At 41.2% G+C, this 20,925-nt stretch overlaps 3 protein-coding genes across 4 annotated transcripts in view; 2 read left to right on the top strand and 1 right to left on the bottom strand.

The window, feature by feature from the left end:
- Positions 1-20,925, top strand: part of selenoh (selenoprotein H) — a 291,866-nt gene that overhangs the window by 5,871 nt on the left and 265,070 nt on the right. The window lies entirely within an intron of this gene.
- LOC132981917 (T-cell leukemia homeobox protein 3-like) lies at positions 2,450-6,284 on the top strand. The gene is made up of 3 exons (XM_061048048.1): positions 2,450-3,263; positions 4,221-4,458; positions 5,070-6,284. Exons 1-3 carry the CDS (start codon positions 2,837-2,839, stop codon positions 5,251-5,253), a joined length of 849 nt encoding a protein of 282 aa, XP_060904031.1. The 5' UTR covers positions 2,450-2,836; the 3' UTR covers positions 5,254-6,284.
- The window catches only part of LOC132981918 (Kv channel-interacting protein 1-like), a 36,873-nt gene continuing 22,361 nt past the window's right edge, over positions 6,414-20,925 (bottom strand). The window contains exons 1-8 of one of the 2 annotated variants that reach the window (XM_061048051.1): positions 19,873-20,142; positions 10,489-10,613; positions 9,530-9,599; positions 9,356-9,426; positions 9,148-9,255; positions 8,957-9,061; positions 8,480-8,542; positions 6,414-8,112 (exon numbers count right to left, since the gene is read on the bottom strand). In XM_061048051.1, the coding sequence (XP_060904034.1) occupies positions 8,065-8,112; positions 8,480-8,542; positions 8,957-9,061; positions 9,148-9,255; positions 9,356-9,426; positions 9,530-9,599; positions 10,489-10,613; positions 19,873-19,933 (651 nt within the window). In that variant the 5' untranslated portion in view covers positions 19,934-20,142 and the 3' untranslated portion in view covers positions 6,414-8,064. Of the gene's footprint in view, positions 8,113-8,479; positions 8,543-8,956; positions 9,062-9,147; positions 9,256-9,355; positions 9,427-9,529; positions 9,600-10,488; positions 10,614-19,872; positions 20,143-20,925 lie in introns of those variants that run through there. The other variant, XM_061048049.1, reaches the window with a different exon arrangement.

The raw sequence follows: 20,925 nt of genomic DNA, 5'->3' as shown, positions 1-20,925 counted from the left end.
CACCGTCTAAATATTTTGGCCCAAACGAGATCACCCAAAGCCTGCTTTTTAGAATGGGGTGTGTGTGGTTTTTTTTGAGTGGACTAATGCTATCAATTATTTGTACCCTTTCTGCTGTAATCACGAAGCAATGAAATGATCCGAGTCTGTCTGCAGACAATCAATAAATTCAGAAAAGCTGGCAGGAGGGTGACTGGGGGTTTTCTCCATGTGCGTTTTAGATTAACCGGAGTCACGGTGGTATCCCGGTAGGTCAGAGCTAATGTGTCATAATCGCTCATAATCATTGGATTACACCGGATTACTAACACCCAACATCTGCAACCAGTGGGACCCCGTCTGCTCCGTGCAGGCTGAAGGAACTGCCTTCACTGGAGGAGTGAGGACGGACGCAAGAATTATTAACTTTCATCAAACTCCTGGCTTAACCAATGAGTGTGAACTTTTATTTATATTATAATGTTTTTGTGATATTTCAAGTACCTATTTACTTGGGGGAGGGGGGGGGGGTTTAGGGAATTTTATTTTGCAAATGTCCTGAAGAGAAACATAAAAATGTTCCCAAAAGCTGACAGCTATTACAGACCAATTCTTCCCCATCAAAAGCCACCGGTGAGTTCACATATGGCGGGGTGACGCGGCCAACACTCAGAGTCTGTCCATATTGCCAAACAAACACCTCGGGCCTTGTCCCATATCATATTGCTTTTTAAGCCTTTATTGTGAAAGACGAGATGACGAGCTGCTTTTTAAAAAAATATATATATATCTACCGATGCTTGTTTGCATTCCAATTTAATCTTGTAGTTTATCACTTCATAAAAAACAATCAAATTAATTGCTTTTTATTTTACAATTGTATATTCCGTTAAATAAAGATGGTGTAATAATTCAGGCTGCATTTTTTCCAAGTAATAGATTTTTAGTGCAACACATAAATGGAAGGGCCATAATATAGCTCAAAAATCTGCATACAATACAATAGGCCATCAAGACAGCGATATCACAAATAAATAATAGTTTTTAAATATTAAAGTTCATGTCCATCAAATGATGATAAGTGAACAGGTTGAGCAGATCGTTAAAAAGCCTACAAATATAGACCCCATTGTCACTAAATGAATATGTTGGCCATTAGTTTGTTAAAGTACTGTAATGTGATCGCTTAAAAAGCCACCTGCCGCAACTGAAGCCCACGCGCATTTGTCTGTCCCTGAGACAAGTTAGTGGAAATGTGATTATCCGGTCACTTTGGGCGCCTGTTACATTGAATCTGAGCGGTTAGCGGCTTCCACAGTCCGGACACTTTATCTAGAGTAGCCCATGGCCTTCCCCTGTCAGGTCATTTAATGTGGGGCTGGCTACCAGGAACAAATAAGGCCAAGTAGTGATTTTCCACGCGCAATGGGTGCTGGTGATTCACTGCCAATGTTCCATCAGGCTGCTGTCCTTTTACTTTAAAGAGAGGCGCGATGGGTTCTATGTGCGTAATTACGCACGGGTAAATGAAGACCCTTGTTTTAACACATTTTTTTTTTTTTTTTTTTTTTTTTTTTTTAGTAACCCCTCATTATATAATGCTTTATGTTTGTGGTGATCGTAATAACACTGTTTCTATAACCCGGTAACGAACACAAAACAACAAGAATTTGACTTATCTGCAATTTAGCTGTAACATTAAGAGCTACTTTTGACGCAATACGATAGTTAGAAAAACATTTTACTAAAAATTTGAGCATAAAATCATACATGGAAGTCGACCATAAAACACCATAATACGGTCAAGGGAATTTAATAACACCACATTTTAAATGCAAGGACGATGTGAAGGATTTGTATTCAAAGAAACACACATGTAAACTGTTGCTTATTCCTTTTGTTCTTGGGTTTAGAAAATGTCCGTATGAGCTAATGCTCTCCTGGATATAAAGTCTACTTCTCTTAAAGCTTTCAACATGTATAATTATTCCCGGAAAATACACGTGTGTAAATAAAAAGGTGACACATAAAGCAACAGATGATGCGCATTTATTGTCTATTTCGTGAAACGTGGGCAAAGGAAGCATCAATTCATCGGATCCTGTGTGAAGTTTTTTTTTTTTTTTTTTTTTTTTTTTAAATGATTGTTGTCTAAACTTATAAACCCGTCCACATATAGATTACTCGGGATGAACGAAACACTGACGGGTGACTGACAAGCAGCTGTGACGATACAAAATGTGACGTTCTTTAACGAAGAGGCGGAAAACAACATTGAACTTCGGTAATCAATGGAGCGATTTACATGCAGTTGAAATGTTATGGAGTTGTCGCATCCTCCTTACTTTCACTCCATCATTGATTAAAGGACGACTACATTAGATACTGACTCTGGCACATGGCATGAAGCTGCCATATCTTGCCATTTAAACATAACAATCTGACGGCCGTAGTGGTTATGGGAAATCTTTGTAATCGTGCCAAATCGCGGGCCTACCCCCATTAACATTCAATCAGTCATTGAGGTGCCAGCCAATGAAAGGTGGAGAAGGATGGAGGAGGACGGAGCAGCCAGACGGAGCGTTTTGACGCGCTGAGAGGAGGACAGAGCGTCACATCTCTCCAAACGCAAATCAAACTTCACAGAGCCTGTAGAGAGGAGCCAGTCCTCTGAAGGAGGCCTGTAAGACACAACGAAGACACAACGAGGACGCGCTGGATTCTGGGAACACAACCGAACAGCGATGGAGGCACGACTGGCGGCGTATTTAGGTGCAGTTTGACCCTGCTGTGCATCCACCTGAAAACCTCTCCTTTAGTTATTTTTTTTCATCCTTTCTGCGACAGAGCGACGAGGATGGAGCAAGCACCAAGCGCGCCGAGCCCTCCACCCAAACCGGCCCATCATGAGCCCATCAGCTTCGGCATCGACCAGATCCTGGGAGCCGGTACAGAGCCAGAAAACGGGCGCACGGCTGGAAGACAAAGTGGGTCCGATTTAGGGAGCGGGGACGGTTATTACAGTCTAGGAAGCCCGACAGGGGCCAGCGCGCCCTCCTACACTGCGCTCTCCATCTCGCTCTCCGGTATAATTCCCCCGGCAGAGGCTGCCGGTTCATACGGGGAGAGCAGGGGTCTGGGTAGCCGGGGAGTAATTCGAGTCCCGGCCCACAGACCCATGACAGCCCCGGGACCCCCTGCCCCCGTCCAGGGTGCTGTCCCTGGGTTCGGAGGACTGTGTTTCCCCTGGATTGGAAACAGGTTCGCCAAGGACAGAATATCAGGTGGGCCAGCTGTTTAACCATCAAGTTGTCCCTCGTTAATATTTTATAATGTTTAAAATGTTAAACATCATGTGACCGGTATCTGTGAAAGCTATTTACAACTATCAGGAATGTGGCTCACTTAAAAGTCTTAGCCTAAATGAAGCAGGATTTAAATTAGAATAAGTGTGTGTTTTTTTTATATTGCTGAATGTTTCTTTTAGATATTATTATCAATATTATTAAACACCAATTGTTTCTCTTTTTACTGAACTCAATCGTGTTAAAATAGTTGAATATATCATTTCTACATTATGGCTGCAGATGAATAAAAAAGCCCGTCAGACTGTGCTTTGTTTCAAATAAATAAAATACAACGGCATGAAATTAATGCTTTATGACAACTTACTTAGGCCAAATGTTATTTAAAGGCAAAATAAAAAAAATAAAGAGATTTTTTTTAAAGTTTGCACTGTAACATATAGACCACATTAAAAAACACAAACGTTATACTAAAAACATCTAAAGACAATACTAAAATAAAAGCGTTTATTTTCTTTGTATTTAACAAAGAAAGAAATATCAGGCATGGATTTATTTTTCACACACGTTTTAAAGATTAGCTGCCTTTAGGAGAAAATGTGTGTCCTGTAGAAAAGCCTAAATAGACCAATGGGCCGGTCTGTTAAGTAGTCTTTCAATCCAGAATAAAGTAGGATTGAGTTCTTCTTTTTTCATACCTGCATTGTTTCCCATAGCCTACTTTGGCCAGACTCATCTTTCACAATAAATTTCCTCTCTCGTCTCTCTCACGTGGTGTACACAGTCGAAATAGGGAATTGTTGTCAAACAGGGCAGATATCTGTGATCTATGGCCTTGAATTTCCATACAGAGTGGGGAGTGAATTATTCTGTTTGGTGTGGTGTAAAATCGTAGTCTTCCACTTACCCGGTGTGTCTCTTCTCCGTTTCTCGTAGCGGCTCTGGTGCCGTTTGCAGTCACGCGGCGGATAGGACATCCGTACCAGAACCGGACTCCCCCCAAACGGAAAAAGCCCCGGACGTCCTTCTCGAGGGTTCAGATCTGTGAGCTGGAAAAACGTTTCCACAGACAGAAATACCTGGCCAGCGCCGAGCGGGCAGCCCTGGCGAAGAGTCTGAAGATGACGGACGCGCAGGTCAAAACCTGGTTCCAGAACCGGAGAACCAAGTGGAGGTCGGTAGGAAAGTCCACATTGGGCGTTAGTTGTCTTGACTTTCACTTGTATCCGAGTTTCATCACAGTTCACCCGTGGACACCCGGGAGTTCTTCTCTTTTCCCAAGTCCCGTTTCACCTGTTTCAGACATAACTTTGCTCAGGTGAACCCCACGCGCTTTTTCCGATTACGTGACCCCAATGACACGGAAACAAAATAAGCTAAACACTTAGGGGCAAAACTTTCAAAATAACTTTAAATTGTATTCTTCTTTTTCTCATTTCGTTCTTATGTTAGGATGTATTAAATACAAATTATAAATAATTCCTTAAAATAGCCCACCAAAAATGAAGTTGTTTGTTTTTTACTTATTCTTACCAAAACACGAAGACACAGATTTGCCCTATTCTCTATGATAAATGTCACGTTAAAAAAATGTGTTATGCATCGCTCATGGCTTATTCTAATTCAAAGAAACTACAACTGTTGTTATTTTGCGGCCTATTGTTTTATTTGTATTTATTTAATTCGTTGTTTTATTTTTTGTCTTTTATTCTGCACAACTCTACCTTTGAACATAAATGAACGTCCATGATGTTTTTTTTAATCTTATCTCCTGTCTTCTTTTAGGAGACAGACAGCCGAGGAGCGCGAGGCGGAGCGCCAACAGGCCAATCGGCTCATCCTGCAGCTGCAGCAGTCCGCCCTCCAGAAGTCCCTCAGCGAATCAGCGGTGTCGGACCCACTTTGCGCCCATAACTCCTCCTTGTACGCCCTGCAGAACCTCCAGCCCTGGGCTGAGGAGAGGGAATAGAGCCAAGGCACTACGCTGTAATCAATAATCAGCATCTATTATCGCTGGGAGGGTAAATCCATTCAATTAGGCCCACTTGAGGACAGCAGGACTAACTTTGACCCATGCAATGGGCGGAAAAACAAAGGAAGCAGCCCCATCCATCTGAGGAAAATAACCTAGTATGAGGGTAAGTGGTGCCTGTCTTCAAGCACAGACTTTTTTTTGGAAGATTTCTTCCATCCACAAAAACTACGAGACTTTTTCACACCGAAAAAGGAAACACGACTTTGTCCTTAGAATTTCTCGTCACCCTGTTACTGTACTCGTATGCTTGTTCTTATTCTATTTATTAGAATAAAAAGCATATTTACATTTACCTAAAACACATGAAGAAAACATTCCTTCTTTACAGTGGGACATTACGTGACTAAATGGCTTGTGAGTGTTTTTTCCACTCAATGCAGCCCACCAGATTTTGTTATAGTAACCATGAGATGCTCTTTTAAGGGCAGAACACCAGCTAGATTGAGACAAGGCCTGACACACCTTTACTATATGACCTAGGTCAAGAAATGTGTTTTAAATCAATCTTCTCTTCTGTTTTATCATAAGGCTTCACAAAATGCTTGTTTGGACTCATTTTGAATATTCTGGTGCTTAAATCCTTTTTTTTTTTAAATCTAATTTATAAATGTGCTCTCTCCAGCTACAATCACCTGTACACATGCACAGGTGTGTTGCACAAACTAAGCCTGAGAAATTTGGTGCCTAAAATGTTAACATATGAGGGAATTCTTCAGTGTGCGGCAATAAATGGGGAAAATAGATGCGACGATGGTAGGAGAGAGAAGTGCAAAAATATGAAAGCGGCTGTAAGTTGGGTAATAAAGAGAGTGATGCATGTTCAGTGATGGTGGTGACGTTTTTTCATATGCACATTATCATGCTTTATTTGTGGGCCTAGTCCTCTGGGATGCAGGCACGACTGTACAACTGATTTTGTACTTTCACTGTAAATGTGTAAATAACAGTATAAACCGTTCATGTGACCCTTTTTGTTCTTCCTCTTTATGTTGCACTTTAAAATTATTGTAAGGTCTTCATACACCATAGTTACAATCTGTGAAAAAGAAAAGGTTATGATTTAACATGGTAAATAATAATACCAGACATGAATCAATTTAGTTTCTTGAAAAGTTTATTGATGAATATAATGATTTTGTATTCTACAACGCACATGATTTTATTCGGACAGTTTTAAGCTGTCTGTTTATCTTCCTGTCTGTCTATGTCTGGGTACATTTGATATGAGCCGGAGTTCTATCACACTATTGGTAGCACAGTGAGTGGGCATGACAGTAAATCATCTATAAATCTGTGTTTTGTCCTGCTCAATCCTCAACACAATAGTTCTCGTTTGAAACATGGCTTCCATTCCTCCAGAATCAGTGAAAGGTCTCTCTCGTCATCTGTCTTCCCCTTACACTCCCTCCTCCTTTAGCCCCGCTCCGCTGTCTCTCCCTCACAGTGAAACGTTGGTTGCTCTCAGTCAATATTTTCCAACAGACAGAACTGACGAAGAAACTCTCCTCTCAGATACTTGGTCATCTCAAACTGACAGATAGCAGCGTCCACAAGATGAAGCAACATGCTCATAAAATGACTTAAACATTATTCAGGCTGACAGACACTTTACATAAGGACAACACACACACACACACACACACACACACACACACACACACACACACACACACACACACACACACACACACACACACACACACACACACACACACACACACACACACACACACACACACACACACACGCACGTCCCTGCATTTGTCTGCTTTTTTTACGCCTGGAAACCTTTAAATGAACTCTTTATTTCATAAAAAGTGTCACATAAAATCATTACAGTTAGGTTTAATTTGACAGAAAGATAGACAGACACAAATGCTTTATAGAGCGAGAAAAATCCACAAACACCACATTAAATATCTGAAGTTGGGTTGTTATACATTAAAACACTGACAAAAACCACTCTAACACACACGTACACACACACACACACACACACACACACACACACACACGCAGACACACACAAGAGGAACATTGAAGACTGTTGCAAGCTGTCAAGAGACGTAGACTGTCACAAGGAGGACATATTCAGGACATATTCAGCTCTGCAAATCTTCACAGGACTGTGGCTGAATCACATGGATCTAAAGACACACAAGACGTCTCCACTCGGACCTTTGCTTCCCAAAATGTATGTACTTAGAAAGAGTGAACTGCAACAGGGTATTTGTACGGCACACATACTGTACAGTAAACATTCCTCAGGCCTCTGCCCTGCATGCTTCACAATATTGCCCACACTGTTTTATTGACACAGAAATTCAAGATGAAAAAAGCTGATATTTAAGCCCCATGGTTACATTTATTTGACATTCCTGCTAAGCTGCTTCAAGGAATTCCTCTCCAGCCTGATAGTCTGGTTTAATTTACATGTTTCAGAAAATTATTTTAAAGAGAATCAGTATTTACACAATGTTCAAAGTGTCTGTCATTGGGCAAACAGCAACAAAAAAAATAGAGACAGAGACAAGATCAAACGAAGAGTTTAAGTCTGAAGGACTTCTCCAAAACCAGTGATGGTTTGTCTCCATGGTTTGGTTACAGAAGGAAGTCTCCCATGAAGCTTCTGAGGCAACTTTCCCGCACTGACCGCCGATATCTTTGTTTTTTCTCACTTGTTTGACTCTTCTTCCTCTCCGTCTTTGTTCTGTTGTGCTCTTATCTCTCGCAGCGTCCACACTTCTAGATGACATTTTCAAAGAGCTGTAGGGACCTCATGATGTTTTCATCCTGTGCAAAGAACATTAAAAGGCTGAAAGGGTTCCTCCAAACATCATTTAATTCAGTTTACTGGCCACAAGGGGGCAGTAAAAGCCTGTGGAAATGTTAGCGTCCTCTCTCCACATTTATATAAAAGCTGGCAAACACTTTAATTAATAGCTAGTATAGAGGGGCTTGCAAAGGAGGATCGTTAGCAAAGAGCCTAAGAAGAGGTTTGTGAAACATTAGTTACATACACACAGCTTTTACTGCAGGAAAATCACAGTTGTTACCAATTTTACCAATTAAGCTATCATTCATTTTATATTTGGCACATGTTCTGTCTTTTAGTGGTGTAAAGCTAAAAAACGGCCCTAGGAAGAAAATAAATGAATACCTCTTGACAAGAAAGGATGAATTCATCAAGAGTGACCACGCCGTCTCTGTTTTTGTCCATTTTCTGTGAAGAGCAACACCATACTGTCAAGTCATAAGTCTCGAGGATAGTGAGGAAAAATAATAAGGTAATGATCGAAGAGAAAAACAAACCAAACATCAGTCATTTTGGTAACTTATTTGTTGCTCAGCACTCTTTGCCGTGGTTATTCAGCACTTCTCAAAGATCACCTTAGCTATAGTCACTGTGATTTATTTCTATTTTTCATATGTTACAGGAAGTTTAGTTTGTTTTCATAACTAAACTAGCACTTGTTTCACTCTTGAAATTGCTAAAAAAAAAAAAACATTCAAATTTTTTATTTTGCTGAAATGTAAATCATGATTTTTGACTGATACATTAGGTCTGGTAATTCATGATTTTCATTGCTCGTTTCATTGTTTATTTGACATCAATTAAGGACTCAGATACTATTACCCGAAAGAAGGCATCCACATGCTGTTTGGGTGCATCAGTTTTCAAGACGGGGTAAGTGAACTTCCCCATCATGTCGTAAATGGCTCTGACGATGTCCGTCATCTCCTGTCAAACAGAACAGAAGTACATCATCATTTGAAGACGTGCGGCGGTTTAAACATACACCGACGACGGCAGAAACAAACCCCCACCTCTTTGTTGATGTATCCATCTCTGTTGATGTCGTAAAGGTTGAAGGTCCACTGTAGCTTCTCAGTGATGGTTCCCCTCAGCAGGATGGAGAGAGCTGTTACAAAGTCCTGACCGAGGGAAACAAAATGGAAGAGGACGTTATCTAATAAGTAACTTTAAATTTTTTTTAAAAATTTTAAAAAACTGAAATGTGTGAATCCAGCACACCTCAAACTTTATGGAGCCGGTATGTGCTGAGTCAAATGCATTGAACAGGAAATGTGCGTAGGTGCTGGCATCTGCAGGAGAAGAAGAAAACATTTGTTAACACCTTGAGTAGAAACAGTAAGGAGGCAGAACCCCGTATAGAAACACAGAGTAAAACAAACTATCTCTCTGTACCTCCATGTGGGAAGAACTGTGAGTATATTTGCTTGAAGGTTTCCTCGTTAACAATGCCACTGGGACACTCCTGGAAAGAGAGAAGGAGATAGAAAGATAGGGATGGTGAGCAGGTAGGAGGATTGAACTGCAGATACTGACTTCAGGCAGAATAGAGGTGGACAGATACAGAAGGGGGGAAGCAGGATAGAGTCATGTGGAAAATTAAAGTTGATACATTTCAAATCACATAATTTAGTGTTATCCTTTTTGTATGAAGCACAATCATCAACCCAATGACAATAAACTGCAGTAGAAAATTCAGACCTTCTTAAAAGGGTGTCACTGTTGAGTCAAATTTGAACATGGCTTTGTTCAAGGCTTTGTTCAGATGCTGAATTTAGTCCATCTAACTTCCCACTTATAACAGATAACTAATATAACCACTTGATTCATGCGAAAAATGAGTAAGTAAGTGTTTGGTTATAACTTTATAAAGAGTCCAATTAATCACCATTTAGTCACTGTTTTCAGACAGGTGGTCGATTTTAAGATGGCAGGTGATGACTCTCTGCCAGAGATTGTATTTGTACTCTTTCTATTTGTCTGGACTTATATCTAACAGCATCTTCATGTTATAAGAAGATGAACAGCATGAACTTTGACAAAAGTTTATAGCAATTCAGTAGACTGCTTTTCCCATAAACGACTGCATTTCAAGCAGAATTCAGATTTCTCTGTTTGTAAATGATTCTTTTTAAGCTATTCTCTTCATGTGCTTGCTCAGAAGAGAAAAGCCAAAATATTTTCACATCTGGCTCATGTGTAAGTGTGCAAATCCCCTGAGAACATATAGACATTAAATAGCTTCTACACACTGTAGAACAAAGGAGAGCAATCTCCTGACCCAGACATGGACACTTGTTCTTCACTGTATGTATGTATGTGGATCATTAAAGTGTATCTTCAGAGTCTCTTACATTCTTGAAGCCCCGATAGAGCACTTGGAGCTCTCTTTTGCTGAAGTTAGTTTGAGCTTCTAACTTGTCAAGGCCCTCCGGCCGATGGCACACCATGGTCACCTCCAAGTCATCATCAGCTTTGTCTAAAGGAAAACACACAAAACAACAAGAACACATAACAAGTGAGTGAGAAATCGTAAATATAGGAAGTATGAAAAAAAAATGTGCATCTCAAGTTTGCAATGTTGTCTATTTAATCTATTTAAAACGTTTCTAAAAGGGAAGGAGAGGAGAGGATGAGAGGTAGAGGTCAGTCTAACAGCTCAATGATCCTCCTCTCACCGGCCCCTTTGATTAACAACTCATTACTCTCCTCGCTGGAGGGGAGGGTACATAGGACAAACCACTGCCTCTGAGACAACACACACACACACACACACACACACACACACACACACACACACACACACACACACACACACACACACACGGACAGTCTCATAGTGCCGTTAGGTGAATGTAACAGCATAAAAGACACCTACCCTCTCTCCATCTTAGACTCTCTCTCTTTTGCTCGAGCGAGCACACACTGCCTAAAGCAATCTTCAGTATCATAATTATGCATACTGTTATAAGTGTGCATAATTTAATAGAATTGTAATAAAAACTCAGAATATGATAGAAGGTCATAATGTGCAGTAGTAAAATGCAAATACAAGAAAAAAGAGGAAGAAAAAGTTATTGGTTGTTAAGTAATAATATGGTACATTAAATGAATATCATTTCAGATTTATGTCTGATTGTTCATCACTGACCCATCTTAACCTGTCCAGTTTATAAGTTATAGAAAGACCTGCAGTTATCATCTTCTCCTGCTTCATTGTATATCTTTCTATGGCAGTTTCATGTGCATACACTCACTGATGTGTCAGTAAAAAGTGATGCCGGTGAAAACCTATCATTATATCATTTTTAAAAGCTGTTTTTACCCCCAAAGCGCCATGTAGATGTCCTCCTTCTTTTTTCAAGCATAGTCATTATGGTTTAACAGAACTGTCAGTGGCCGATGTTCACCTGCTCTCTCCAAACTTTGAGCAGTGAATTGAAACAGACAGTAGTTTAAAAAACAGTGATACAGTCAGAGTCTGCTGTAGTCTTTTTCTGAGCTTCTCTTCTGTTACAACGAAGTGTCACAGAGGGCAGCGTTCACACTGTCCTTGGCAACACAGATTTTGAAACATTACCAGTCTTGAAATAGAAACATTTATTTTGGTGTGACCAGACCATTAGTGCTTCGCAAAGCTTCATTACACCGACACCTCTTCAGTTCTGTTCTCTCAGTGAGTTAAGGTCAGCATTTAAACTGTGCTATCAAAGGCAACCCAGTTTCATAACTGCGTAGAAGTGCAGCCACAAGAGCAAACTTCTTTTTAATTGTTTAATGATGTTGCATCCAGTTAAACTGAACTAAACTCATCACCAAAATGTGGCACTGCAGATACTGCAGGATGTGATTATATTGCAATACAAAATAAAAGTAATTTTACATTTAAAATTAGTCAGGATAAAATAAAATAACATTTTATGCTACCCAGCAAGAGCTCATTACACTGTGGCCGCTAATTCTTACATAATGGGAGCATAATTAGATGATGACTCTGTAGAACTGCTGTTGAGTTGTTTTGCAGACATTGTTTTTAGATCTACTTCATACACACACACACACACACACACACACACACACACACACACACACACACACACACACACACACACACACACACACACACACACACACACACACACACACACACATAGATGCTTCATATCTATTGTCCCTGTATTCTTCAGGTATATTTTACAGTATATGGCACATATTCTATATATTGCATTTACAGTTCAGGGTGTTGTGTATTACAACCAATACTCTGTAGAAGTGGGAAAAAAAGACAGCTAAAAAAACCTTCACACCAGCACATAGTTAGTTGGTTTTGACCGCACAGTATGGTTGGTTGATATGTGCACCATAGATTTGAAGATTAGGCACTTCTCTGAAAATGTTTCGCTGCAATTCTATTGTCTGCTTAAAACCTCAACGGCTCAGTCACAGACTCACACAGCGCTTTTATCAATAACTACCACCGCACAGAACGTCCCATCTCTAAGTAGCTACACCTCAAGACTTAGCATGGGTGTTTTTTTAGAGTCTAGTACGTCCACCATTATTACGATTTTCAGATCTTGTCTAAACAGAGTGCACATTAGTTCTAAAACAGATTTAAAAGCTCTTTAAAGCCAATGTGTATTTATGCATATAAAACAAAAGTGATTGACTTAAGTACGACACAAAAACTAGAATCAGAATCAGTTATAGCAAACCTTCCTTTTTTCCTCAAAAGGTGAATAAAAATATTATGATCAAAGACAAAATATTATACATTTAGCAATGTTTTGTCATTGAAAAGCAATGATTTTCAATGAATGGCAGTCCATTTCTTCCATATATTGCTCTTACATGACAAATCAGTGTAGATTGCTTTTCAGCAGTGGTAACACAACTCCTCAATACTATGCTACTTCTGTTAGCTAATCATGAGGATGGTAGAAGTTTAATACTCACTGACTCACCATCCACAGTGATGACTCCTAATAGGTGTAGCATTTTGACGGCCCCACAGCACAGCAGAATAATGGCTATAGTGTGTAAGCTGTTCTCACTCTGTGGCTCTTTTTCCATTTTAAAGTCCTTCTTTCTTTCTTTCCACTAACCTTTAATTCCTATACTCCTTTCAGGTTTTTAATGTAAGCGTTATACCAACTTACTCTACACTTTTAAGTTTAGACTATGTGCAAGTTCTAACAATATGCTTCCTTCTGTTAAACGTCCTATCCATCCTGCTCCTCCTACAGTGAGATCAGCACTCACCTGCCTTTCTCTATCTCGTTCTTTTTATCCCCCTGTCTCTCGACTCCCTGGGGCATCTCCCTCTCTTATCCTGACCCTTCCCTCATCCCCCCTTCTCTCCTCTCCCCCACAGTCATTGTGTCCTTCACTCTCAGAAAACAGAGCCTCGACAACAGAGTCTGACCTGAGCCAACTGTAACAATGATAAACTCTCCTTCTACTGTATGACCCTGTGTGTGTGTGTGTGTGTGCGTGTGTGTGTGTGTGTGTGTGTGTGTGTGTGTGTGTGTGTGTGTGCGTGCGCAGTTCAGCACTTGATTAATTGCCTCCATTAAGACACACACTCATCCCCAGACAACTGAAGGCTTAATTTACTACAAAGTCACTTCTCAAACTAAACATGGCTCAGTCCTCTAAAGATGACTTACTCTACAGTAAACAACACTTTATATAACTCATTAACTATGAATACACCCAGTGAGATGACATGATCCATCCTAATCTGCAGAGAGGACTGTATTTAGACATTATAATGTAAGCAGTTTGTCTAAAGTGAGGAAGGCGATCAACTTGACTTTATAACCTGAAATGACCTGATTCTACCAGCAGGGGGAAGCAGACACAAACACAGAAGACACCAGCGTGTGTGTACATTTGTACTAAACTCTTCATTACATGTTACACTTCAGATTTAGCTCAAATGTTCAGTAATGGAGAGACAATACTCGGGAAATCTGAAAGTCTTATTCACATCAAATGTGCTGTGTTCTTAAGAATTTGTGGTTTGGTGAAACATGTTTGGAAATCCCACTTAAATTAGCATGACATATTTTCTGTAGTACCTCTTCGCTGTGTCCAGCTGGCACTAATTCGTCATCTTAAAGTAGCTGTTTAAAGAGGCAGATGAGTTAACCTGACGAGCTGGAGTGGAGCTGCTGACTCACAGACAGCAGGTGGCTCTGCAGGACCAAAACGTTTCACACTGAGTTGCCAATTTAACCTTGTGATAACTGTGGCAGCAGTGCTTGGCAAATTAAATGTAGTAGCAAGAGTCGCATTTAATTTAATTTTCCAGATATTTAAAAGATGCCCAGTAGTGTAAACATCACTTGATAGGGATGATTAAGAGCAAATTGTATTTGTTTAAGTAATCAACCTTCAGCTGTGTCCTGCTGTGACCAATCAGCAACAATTCACAGACACAGCAAATGAGAAGTAACTCCTGCCACAGTGTATCCACACGAACAAGATCTTAAGGACACTATTCTAAATGATCCAAAGGCATACTTCTTTCCATCCAACCATTTATATATTTTCTTCCGCTTATTTGCCCAAGGTCAGCACCAGGTTAAGGAAGTTACCCCACACTTCCCTCTCCCAAGCAAACTTCTCAAGCTCCTCATTGGGTATCCTCAGGCATTCCTCAGCCAGATGGGATATACCATCTCTCCAACAAGCTCTGGGATTACTACCTCAGGGACTCTTCCAAGTGCCCTGAGATCTCCCAAGGCAATAGCAAAGAAGGCATCCTGTTCAGATGCCTAACCACCTCAACTGGCAACGTTCAATGCAGAGGAGTATAGCAGCTCTTCTCAGAGCTCCCTCCCGATGCTCGAGCTTAGACCTTATCTCTAGATTGAGCCCAGCGTCCCTGCGGAGGAAACTCATTTTGGCTACTTGTATCTAGAAATCGTATTATTTGGTCATTACCTAAAGCTTGTGGTCAAAGTAGAGCTGCACCGATTGCAATCTATTAGACAAATGCTCTCTTTATCCCTCAATATAACTCATTAATAAATCAAATAAGAGAAACAGAGAACTTTAATATTTCCCTCTCTTCAGCTGCATTCTCCCTGGCTTTTGAAGGATTTATGAATAACCCAATAAATAACAATGGTTGACTATTTCATTAGGCTATTGCAATCTTCCACCTGTCTTCCTCTGTTTCTCGCTGCTTTGGTGAAAAGAATCCGTTGAAATGTAGACTGGACTAGCACCATGACCCCCCTATCAACCATGTATGAGTAAAGAACCTGTACGATGTTCCATGATCATTTTCAGGTTCGACCTACCAGAGCCTCCTTTCCCGCACACTTGAATAATCTTTCACAAGAAAACCGATAAGTGTGATACTATACTGTTCCCCCATTTTGAAAATGAGAAATATCACTCCTGCCACCGCACAAGCAGTGTCCTAACTCCCCTTCTATTATCGTGGCTTTGAACATGACCACACTCTTTCCCAAGATGGTCAGAAATCATGAAGACAAACTTGTGATGTATGTTATCTCAAAGCCGACCTTTAACAGATAGAAAGTAGTTAATGTGGCCTCAGTATGCATTTGTGAATGCATTTATTAGTTCATTTATATGGCCTGTTTCATACAAAAAAATGTCCTGCCATGTGCAATGATTTACAAAAAAGACCTGAAGAAATACAAATATTGATATTGAAATGAGAACCTGATGAAAACTGTTTTAACAACATGTTTTCTTCTAATGGAAATGCCAGCTGGCTGTGGTTGGGACGAGGCCAGTCAAACTTTTTAGCGAGTCTGACTTTCCAACAAAACACTTTACTAACAGTGGGGAACAAAGGGAAACTCTAATTAAATATTAAATAAAAGGGACCCCTAACCCACTGGGCTTTCTGTCAGTGGATATTAAGGAGTGAACTATTATGGATTTTGGCTATCAGTCAATGTCCACAGGAAGCACCCTGTTCCTCCTCTTACTATCTAGGAGTAATTTGCATTTAAGTGCACTGTAAGAGCTCTTGGATGAAAAAATTAAATGGAAAGTTTTTTGATCCAGGAGAGCTCTTGTAAAACTAAATGCAGTGCTGTTTTCTGATCCAAACCGGAGTCTGCAAACTCCGCAGGTTAGGAAACCCAAAGCTAAACCTCCATTTCTTACACAAGCTATTAAAAGCCATGGAGTTTGACAGTGGCCAAAAGCCTGCACTCTTTTCTTTCAGAGTTTGGCCTCAGTGGCCTGAGCTGTCAGCAAAGAAAGACTGCCCGTCACTCTATCCGAGACAGAGAGCGGTCACAAAAAATACTTACAACAAACACATTTCCTCTGGCCCAGAAACAGGATTTAAATACTTCTGACTCTGGTATTTAATGTTAGCTCTAATTTCTTCCCCAATTCTTATCTCCCTCACTCCGCCAAACTCTCCCCTCATTCAGCGCCTCCATCTCTGCCATGCTCTCTCTTTCCTTCTCGCACTGTGTCCTGTAATCCTTGCCAGAGAGCAAGTCATTTGCATAATCTGAATTAGCCTAATCTGCCGTCCGGGCAGCAATGAAGAGGGCTCTCTCTCACCGGCCTCTTTAAGGATGTGGAGAGCTCTTGTAAGAAAGTAGCAGCTCTGCTGGCCATGGGCTCCCTGGAGGTATAGGTATGGAGGAAGTATCATAAAAATAGACTTCAGCTGCAACATTTCTTCTAACACACACACACACACACACACACACGCTTCAGCACCAAGACAGCTACACAACATTATCATGTTCCGCAGCGTGAAATCAAGCTCTCGTTCTGAGACGCATTGTTTTCCACGCTCAAGCCGATGGACACGGGGGCCAATCCATGACCGGCCTATGAGCCAACAGTTCATTGAATTTCCGATGACGTGTGTTTGGTTGAAAAGACACACAAACACACACGCTTCAGCACGTAAGTAGAGAGCCACATGCATCCAGCCGCACACTCCAGAAATACATGAACACAATATTTCCAGGGTCACAGATAAAACAGTGAGCACCCGTGTGCTTTAGATAAACAACACACTCCCATGCGTGTATGCACACACACACATACATCTGTTTGCTGATAATCCTTAGCTTGTGAAGCAGGACAGGAGGGCATAAGAGTGTTTTGAGTGCTGTGTTTATGTGTACATAAGACAAAGACACACACACACACACACACACAAAGAAATCCACCTAAAGTCACTGCCTCACATACTGCATCGATGCGCCAACGTTGATTGAGAGGGAGTCAAATATAAATTAGTTACACACAAAAGTGATTTTTGAGTAAATACATGTCTAGACACAGAATCTGCAAAAACACACGTAAATACACATTTACACACGAACACAAATGACTGGATGCCAGGAGACGAGAATGATGAGATGACTTAATAAGCACTCACACTAGCTAATGGGAGCGTGGGTGATGGAGAAAGGGAGAAAATGAGAGGCAGAATGGAGGCATAAATGAGAGAGAGGAGAGAGGTATTGTGATGAGGCTGCCAGGAGCAGATTGTGGTGATGGCATGTGAGAGTGAGGTTTGGGAAATTAAAAGTAAGATAAAGGGAAACAAGCGTGGAGATGGAGTGGGAGGGAGATAACAGGGAGAGGAAAAAGCAGCAGGGTTAAAATAACAGAAAGAGACGTGAAAAACAACAACAAGAGAAGGTTTAGGCATGGAGAAGCATAAAAAATGCAGGATATGAAGATGAGTAGCATGGAAGGAAGAGAGAGAAGATTGAGACAACATTGCTGCGGGGAGTAAGTGAGGAAGAGGCGGTAGAGAAATGAAGAATTCATCCAGGAAGGGAGAAAAATGCCAGGAGAAAATTAAGCTTGAGAGATGAGTTGTCAGAGGCCACTATACGAAAGATTAGAGGGAAAACAGCTGCCTGATGCCAGACAAAACCAGGCAGACAACACAACAGGTAGGAGGAAACTACAACCAAAGGATGTCAAAGAAAAACAAGAAAACTTGACAGGAAACAAAGATAGTCGAGAGAACAGCAGGCAGCTTGATAGAAACAGACAGTTTAGACAAGCCCAAATGCAAATAGTCTTCCAGGCGCAGAATGCAAACACAGGGCTTTTTTTTCTTTATCGCTTGTGCTTAAGGATCAATCATGTAGGCATCTAATCTAACAATATTAGAGCCATGCACTGACTTCCCTCTCAATGTGTCTGTCAGTGTCATGATCCCGGATCACAACTTATCTGCAACCCCACAGAAGAGGCGGCTGCACACATACAAGCCCTGCGGCACTAATCCTGCATACAGCCAACATGTTGTGCGGGAGGGAGAGAGAGAGAGGGAGACGCTCAAGCACCATAATACTACACCAGAATTATAAACAACCTCCAAATAGCTCTGGCTCCACTTCCCATTATTTCACATCTTTTGCAAGGGCATTTGTGGAAGGGGAGAAAAAAAAAAAAACCGTTTTGTTTTCATTCTGCAGGGAGAGTCATATTTCACACGTTTGCACAATGTGAGTGCCTCTCCAACCACCTCATTATTCAAAATAGCAACAAATTTACGCCTAGCCTTTTAAAAACCTACAGGGAGAGGTGTTTGTTTGAGCCCATGGAGGGAAAAAAAACAAAAAAAGAACCTGATTCAAAAGATGAAACAAGCCATATGCAGTCACTTGGAAAATATCCTGTATGGCCTAATTTGCACTGGCAAACCAGTAATAGCCTGCCGCAACAGATATGTTTAAATGAGTACACAGTATTAACAGAGGGTATTTTCATTGGCAATGACCTCCTGCTTACTGTGCCCATTCATTGGAGCAACCAGCTTGTATTTGTTAGATTTTTTTTATAAATGAGTTTTGCAGGTTTTTATCAGGATGAGGTAGTAAAACGTTTCTGCAACAGGTCATCACAGAAAAACCTCCCTCTAATCCATCTGCATATTCACATCTCCCACTATTCCCTCTCTTTCACATGGCCTTGACTTACTTAGGAATGCCCCAATCTCATCAAAGCCCCACCAGCACCAGCACCGCCACCAACACCCTCCCACCCCAAAACTGACATCTTTTGTTGCCATGGCTACCGTGCTTCCAAGGTAACAGCAAGACAGAAAAGCAGTGTGTGAGCAGAGTGACAAATACCTTGGACATGCGTGTGTTTACCAGCACCCTCAGCCCCCCTCTTTAACACACACAGACTCAGACACATGCAAAATGAATCAAACACACATACATAAAAACGCTGAATCAAAAACAGTGAAAAAAAAAAAAAAAAAAAAGAATTCTCCTTCCCTGGTTTATCTGGCAAAAAAAGATGAGCTCAGCATCACATGAGTAAACACACACACTGTCACACTTAGTGACAGAAGAAAAACATTAAAGACTTAATTTCCACCAGGAACACCTGTTGTCCCCCCTCACCTCCACACACACACACACACACACACACACACACACACACACACACACACACACACACACACACAGAGCACACCATATGCTCTCTTTCTTTCACTGCATCTTAAAGGACATAGCAGCAGTTATTAATCTTTGATCTTCAGCTCGCTCTCGTTGTTTGTTTCAACTAGAAAACATCAGATATGAAGGTAAAAGTTTTCCTGTTGCACATACGTGTGCATGCAGGTGTGTTAAAGAGAAAGAAAAAAGAGGCATAGTGTGTTTGTTGATAAGTGTATCTGATTGTACGCAAACAAAAGTGCATGTGGGTTTGTTTATGAAAGTGTGTGTGTATCCCCTCACCCCTGGACGGCCTTCTCTGCTGCTTGGTCTGCATGGTCAGCGTACCCACCACAGCCCCCATGTTTGCAGTCGTCGTCGTGGAAACAAGCGTGTCTGTATGCTGAAGTCTGTAACTCTTTGTCACGTGTTTGGACGGCTACAACACACGCACACACACATATACATACACACGCTCCCTCAAGCCGCCTTTCCTCCTCTCTCCCTCCTCAGCAGAATCCCTCCGTCTCTCTTTCCTCCTTTACTCTCTCACTCCTTTCCACCATGCTCCTCCTCTCTCTCTCTCTCTCTCTCGCTCTCTCTCTCTCTCTCTCTCCCCCCTTTTCTTCTCCCCACGCTCTCCCACTCTCACTCTCCCTCCCTCCCATTTCTTTGTTTTTCATGAGGGGTTGTAGCCTCCCTCTCTCTCTCTCTCTCTCCCTCCCTCCCTCCCACCTTTACCCACAAGCCAAAAGCCCGAGCCGAGCATCAGTGATTCAGCGTGAAATCGGCAGGATGTTGATTCACTGAATTATAAAAAAATATGAGGCTACCCATTGATTTGTAAATGATGACACAGCGTGAATCACTCTGCAAGAAAAACAACAAACATGCCCTGTTGCATTTCACACCTAAATGCATCTGTCTTCCTCTAATGGAGCACAAATATGCAAATACATACCAGCTGATATATTGACTGCTGAGGTAATATATGAATATATGAATTATGGAGGGAGGTGAACATGTGCCTGTGACAAAATTCAGGAGAAACTCTGTGCATCTTTCATTTTTTCCCCTCAACATCACGGTTTGTTCATGAAAAGGCCACTTCAATCCATCACCACCTCCGTTCACTCCATCCATCATCCCTGTTCAACCATCCATAATACCCCCACATACACATACACATGCTTACAGGGGACGGATAATGGGTCCAAGAGAGTGTGTGTTCACTGGTAGATTGGCTTCTTGGGCAGGGAGGAAAGAGAGAAAGAGAGGTGGGCAGGCGGCAAGGAAAAAAGGGAAAAGGCTTAAAGTCAAGGAAGCGAGAGGAGCAAGACATTAAAATCCGGAAAG

This window comes from Labrus mixtus, chromosome 10, assembly GCF_963584025.1.
Source record: "Labrus mixtus chromosome 10, fLabMix1.1, whole genome shotgun sequence".
NCBI lineage: Eukaryota > Metazoa > Chordata > Actinopteri > Labriformes > Labridae > Labrus > Labrus mixtus.
The sequence above is the reverse complement of the archived record's forward strand: the minus strand, read 5'-3'. Positions and strand labels throughout refer to the sequence as shown.